This window comes from Hevea brasiliensis, chromosome 14, assembly GCF_030052815.1.
Source record: "Hevea brasiliensis isolate MT/VB/25A 57/8 chromosome 14, ASM3005281v1, whole genome shotgun sequence".
Lineage (NCBI taxonomy): Eukaryota > Viridiplantae > Streptophyta > Magnoliopsida > Malpighiales > Euphorbiaceae > Hevea > Hevea brasiliensis.
In genome coordinates, this window is record NC_079506.1 from 421,934 (window position 1) to 428,013 (window position 6,080).

The 6,080-nt window shown below is 33.7% G+C and overlaps 1 protein-coding gene across 1 annotated transcript; it reads left to right on the forward strand.

The window, feature by feature from the left end:
• Nucleotides 1-2,173: 2,173 nt before the first annotated feature.
• LOC110648180 (putative disease resistance protein RGA3) lies at nucleotides 2,174-5,873 on the forward strand. Its single transcript, XM_058134785.1, has 2 exons — nucleotides 2,174-5,590; nucleotides 5,703-5,873. Exon 1 carries the CDS (start codon nucleotides 2,286-2,288, stop codon nucleotides 5,520-5,522), a length of 3,237 nt encoding a protein of 1,078 aa, XP_057990768.1. The 5' UTR covers nucleotides 2,174-2,285; the 3' UTR covers nucleotides 5,523-5,590; nucleotides 5,703-5,873.
• Nucleotides 5,874-6,080: the final 207 nt, after the last annotated feature.

The window sequence follows — 6,080 nt, forward strand, 5'->3', positions numbered from 1 at the left end:
CATGTGCAGCAAAAATTAGAACTGAAATTTGATATTCTTCAATAGGAACGGTTCATGAAACGGATCATCAAGCATGCTTATCACTTGGACAACGGCCAACCGGCGATGTCAAATTTAAACCAAAATACATTTTTTTCCCCCTCCAAGATAGGACTTCATTTCAAATTCAATAATCATGGCAAATGCAAGGATGCATGATTGTTTTGCCAATACGGATTACATCGGAAAGTTACATCATTTAAAGATCTCTTAGCAAAATAATGCGTTGTTTGATCATGGCTGATATGAACCTGCCAAACTCCATCTCAAAAGCTAGCTCACTTGCAAACCCATATATATAACACCCAAGACCTCTCTACAGAACCGATCCCGACCCCTTTAGACTGAACCGGGGTCATGACTCGTTCACCCCGACTTCTCGGGAAGAACGTCAAGGAACCTTTGTACATGGCCCACCGACCCATACAGAGTGAGGCTCTGATACCAAATGATATAAACCTGCCTAACTCCATCTCAAAAGCTAACTCATAAGGAGAGGTTTACAAACCCATATATATAACACCCAATACCTCCCTACAGAACCGATGTGGGACGCATCAATGGCCTTCGAACAGAAACCTCCTCCAAGGAGTTAGCTATCTCCAAAATATCTGTAATTATCCCTTGTATGCGATTCCTTTGAAGTGCAGCAATGACAATGGAAGAGTCACTCTCATTATTCACCTAGGATACCTTAACAAAAAGGACAGCTTCTCTGCAGGCCATCCCCAGACGACAAATGTGTCGCTAATCATCTGAATAATTGCAGTCTCATAAATTATATATGAACAATATCAAAATCTTTGTAATGTATTTGGAGAAATAGTTAACATTTCTATAATTCTCAATTCCATTATTATTCATTTTGAAAAGTTATAAAACCATGCACATTTCTAATGGGCAAAATATAAAAAAATTTCGAATTTTTATATATTTTTTTAATTTTTAACGAAAGCTTTTAATTTTATCAATTTGAACATCAATCTTTCATTTTATTTTCAATTTTAATAATAAATTTAATTAAAATAATTAAATTCATCAATTAATGAAAAAATTTAAATCTTTTTTTCTCATTCTCAATTTTAACCGATCCCTTTAATGTTGTTAATTTTCAAAAAAATTTAATATTTTCATTAATTTTAACTAATTTTATATTAATAAAAATTATTTAATAATCAAACAATATATCTAATATTTTTATCTCAATTCTTTAATCTTATTATTTTATTTCAAATTTAAGGCTTAATAAATAAAAATTTTATATGATTTAGTAAAGTGATATTTTTATCAATTTGAGAATAATTACTGATATTAAAAAAAATAAAAAATAATTAATATATAAGAAAAGTATTTAAATTATTTTTTTATTAAATAATTTAATAAAATTTAAATTAATATGAAGTTTTAAAGGTTAATCTATAAAATTAAAATGTTTAATTAAAATTGAAAAAGCTTACAAATGTTTAAATTTTATAATCATTTAGCACTTTTAATGATAGCTTTAATGATAAGATCAAATTTTATAAAATAAAAAATAATGTTTTTCCTGCATAAAAATCATGAGGGATTTTCCTCCATAAAAATCTAAGTTGGCGACAAAACAAAGGACAATAATCGATGGATGCATTTGAATTATTGCTTCCAATCATTTCATCCTTAGAAAAGGCTCTCGAAATTTATTTTTATTAAATTTATATGAAAATTATTTTAAATTTTGATGTGAATACATCATTTTTATTGTGTGAAAAAAAAAACTTATAATATTATCTAATAAAATTTAAAAAAACAAAAAAAAAACTTATAATATTATCTAATAAAATTTTAAAAAACAATCATTATTATTTATATATAATTATTTATTAATTTTATATCAAAAATTCAATTTTTAAAATTTGAAATCTTCACTTCATGAATTATATATATTTGACATAATAAATATTAATTATTATAAAATTAGTGTCAATAGATTTTAATTGTGTTGAAAATAAACAATATAATTTTTTTGGGAAATTGAAAACATTTTGCGCATTCTCTTAATTATTTTCTTTAAGCGTTAATTTTTTTTTTTTATTTTTATATCTTCTTAAGTGTTTTATTTTTTTTTTTTGAAATTGAAATTTGATTAAATTTTTGATTTTGTAATTATAAATTAAATTACTGCCTATGATCTGACATTGTCATCCTCTGCACTGATCTAATCTTCAACGCTCTGAATCACGCTTTATTTTCTACTCAATTGAGAAGCAATGGCAGAAGGGATCATCTCCAACGTAGCAGGGGAACTCATTACAAAACTGGGTTCTCGACACATTCGTACGATTGGCTTATGGGGAGGTGTCAAAGCTGAACTTAAGAAGCTTGAGAACACTGTTTCAATGATTCAAGCTGTGGTTCTTGATGCTGAGGAGCAGTACTCAAAGAGCAACCAAGTCAAGATTTGGGTTGAATCGTTGAAAGAAGCATTGTACGATGCAGAAGACTTGTTAGATGAATTTTCCGCACATGCTTTACGGCAACAAGTGATGAAAGGGTGTGGAATAGCGAAGGAGGTACGCCTTTTCTTTTCTAGTTCTAATCAGTTTGCTTATGGTCTCAAAATGGCTTTTGAAATCAAGGCCATTAGAGATAGACTAAAGGGTATTCACGAAAATAGATCAATGTTCTACTTAGAGGAGGGTTGCTTGAAGAAACATTTAAAATCTGAAGAAAGGGAGCAAACTCATTCATCTGCACCCAAAGTAGTTGTTGGTAGAGAAAATGATAAGAATGAAATTATAAAAATCCTATTGTCCAACTATGAAGAGAATGTGTCAATTGTTTCTATTGTTGGTATTGGAGGATTAGGAAAGACAACGCTTGCTCAATTTGTGTACAGTGATGAGATAATAGAGACCCATTTTGAGCTCAAACTATGGGTTTCTGTTTCTGATCATTTTGATGTAAGATTAATAGTGGCAAAGATTTTAGAATCTGTTACTGGTGAGAGACATTTAGACCTTGAAATGAATACTTTGAAAAATCTTCTTCATGACAAAATTAATGGAAGAAAGTATTTGCTTGTGTTGGATGATATGTGGAATGAGAACTGGGAAAGATGGTTTCACTTGAAGGAATTGTTGGCTGGTGGTGCTAGAGGAAGTAGAATACTGGTAACGTCACGCCTAAAAAATGTTGCAGACATGATACAGTCGGATTCGATCTATGAATTAAAAGGTCTAAATGATGTTCATTCTTGGTCCCTGTTCACAGATATGGCATTTAAACAGGGGCAAGTTCCAAGCTCAAGCCATGAGGGAATTGGAAAGGAGATTATGGCAAAGTGTGCTGGAGTTCCTTTAGCCATAAGAGTAATAGGCCGTTTGTTGTATTTTAAAAATACAATATCTGAGTGGCAGTCCTTTAAAGATGAAGAACTCATAAACATAGATCACGAAGAGGATGGTATTTTACCAAATCTTAAGTTGAGTTATGATCATCTCCATTCACATTTGAAACGTTGTTTTGCCTATTGTAGCTTATTTCCAAAGGGCTATATAATCAATGTAGAATCATTGATATATCTTTGGATGGCTCAAGGATATATCAAATCATCAGATTCAAGACGATGTCTTGAAGATATAGGTTTTGAATATTTTACAGACCTTCTTTGGAGGTCATTCTTTCAAGTGCAAGAGGTGGATGTATTTGGTGTAACAAGTTGTAAAATGCATGATCTAATGCATGATCTTGCTGCATTAGTGGCTGGAGGAGAGAGTACACTTTTAAATTCGAAAGCAGAATGTATTGATGAAAGAGTTCGACATGTATTTTTTGTTGATGAATTAGACTCATGGGGGCATGTGTCTTCTTCCTTGCTTAATGCAAGGAAGGTACGAACTTTTGCTGCGCCAATTTGTAAAAGTGAGGAAGATCACTGCCATGTAATTTTTTCTAATTTGAAACGTTTGAGAGTGCTAAACTTGCATAATTCTGGAGTTGAGACAATTCCACGTAGTATTGCCAAATTGAAGCACATAAGATATCTTGATCTTTCTCATAACAAGGGCATTGAATTGCTTCCTGATTCCATAACTAAACTCCAAACCCTGCAAGTGCTCAAACTGACCAAGTGTGAAAGGCTTAGGCAGTTGCCAAAACGTATCAAAAAATTGGTCAGTCTGAGGCTTCTGAACATAGGGGGTTGTGATGGTTTGACTCACATGCCTCGGGGACTTAGAAAACTGACATCTCTCCAGAATTTGTCAACTTTCATAGTGGCAAAAGATAATGGCATCTCCAAGCATAGTGGTGGGCTTGGTGAGTTACATGACTTGGAGAACTTGAGAGGAAGGCTGGAAATCTTAAATCTGCTGTATGTAAAAAATCCAGCATCTGAATTTGAGGCGGCCAACTTGAAAGACAAGCAACACCTTCGGTCCTTGCTATTATCATGGAAATTGGGTCTTGATGGTGATGATGATGTGGACAATGGTGTAAATGATGATGAAATATCAATAGAAGAGCTGCAGCCGCACCTAAATTTAAAATGCCTGACAGTGAATGGGTGTGGAAGAGTGAAGTTTCCGAGCTGGGTTTCTTCCCTTACTAATTTGGTGATCCTTGAGATTGATAACTGCAAAAAATGCCAATGTGTCCCAGCACTAGATCAGTTCCGTTCGCTTCAAAGTTTGACATTTAAGAACTTCTCTGATTTGGAGTACATAGAAAGTAATGACATGTCAGGATCCACATTATTCTTTCCTTCACTAGAGAAACTCATGCTCATGAATTGCCCAAATCTGAAGGGATGGTGGAGGGAATCTTTAGTGCCTGAGTTGCTTCAATTTCACCGTCTTGCTGATTTGTGGATTGAGTCTTGCTATAGCTTGGCTTCAATGCCATTGATTCCATCTGTGGAAAGATTGGAAGTGAGAAATGCCAGCATGAAGTCATTGGAGGACATACTGAAGGTCAAGATTTCGGTGTCACAATGTCCTCCTCTCTCTCGATTGACAACCCTGAGAATTGAGAAAATAGAGGATCTAGAATTTCTACCAGAGGAGTTACTGCAAAACCTCACTTCTCTCCGACATCTAGTCATTGTGGATTGCCTAAGAATAACAACTCTGTCTAATGCTATTCGACATTTAACCTCCCTTCAGGTTCTTAACATTGAAGGGTGCAAGGAGCAATTGTTGGATGATGAGAATGATAGTGGTACTCAGTGGCAGTGGCTTAGAAACCTCCAGCACTTTGTCATCACAAATTTTCAGAAGTTGACCCGTCTCCCAGAGGGGCTTCAACATGTTACCACTTTGCAGAAACTCTCAATCAAAAGTTGCCCTAATTTGATGTCCTTACCGGAATGGATGGGCAACCTCACTGCATTGCAAGTTTTGGAGATTGATAACTGTCCTCAGCTGTCAGAACGATGCCGCAATGATGTGGCTGGTGCAGATAGGCACAAGATTGCTCACATCCCAAGCATTAGAATCAGTGATTAATGAACCAGTGAATCTATGAAATGTGTGGTATCAAGTGTGACTGGAAGAACCCTTCATGCTTTCTTTGCGTATGTCTTTCTTCTACCTGATCTCCATCCTTTCTGTATATTGTAATTCTTATGTTAGATTTTTCATTAGTATTCTTGGATTTTAATGTATGCTTTTGCTCGGATGTTGCAGGTTGTCAATATATTGCAATACTCTTATATCCCATGAGAGATGTTCATGAAAACTCTTATCATTTCCTGTTCTGCTAAGAAGCAAGATATAAGATTTTGACTGTTGGCTTTTCTCAAGGAAGACAAAAAGAGTTGCCTTTTAGATGCACTCAAGTTTTCACTAGATTCTGTGGTATGTCATATCACTTGGTTATTTTTTCCAAATATTTTATTTTATTTATTTATTTTTTTTAATGAAGTCTTTACCTTAATTTTCTTCCTCATAAACACCTTAAATATCAATAAGCTTATAGAGGTCTTTCGCTTTGGTTTTTCAGAAAATAAAAATCTTGATCTGTAATGAGAATGCTTTAGTTCCAATCCTGAGCATGTGATCTCT

Bases quoted from the DNA above. Each gene is read 5' to 3' on its own strand.
- LOC110648180 (XM_058134785.1), top strand. From the start codon at position 2,286: ATGGCAGAAGGGATCATCTCCAACGTAGCAGGGGAACTCATTACAAAA.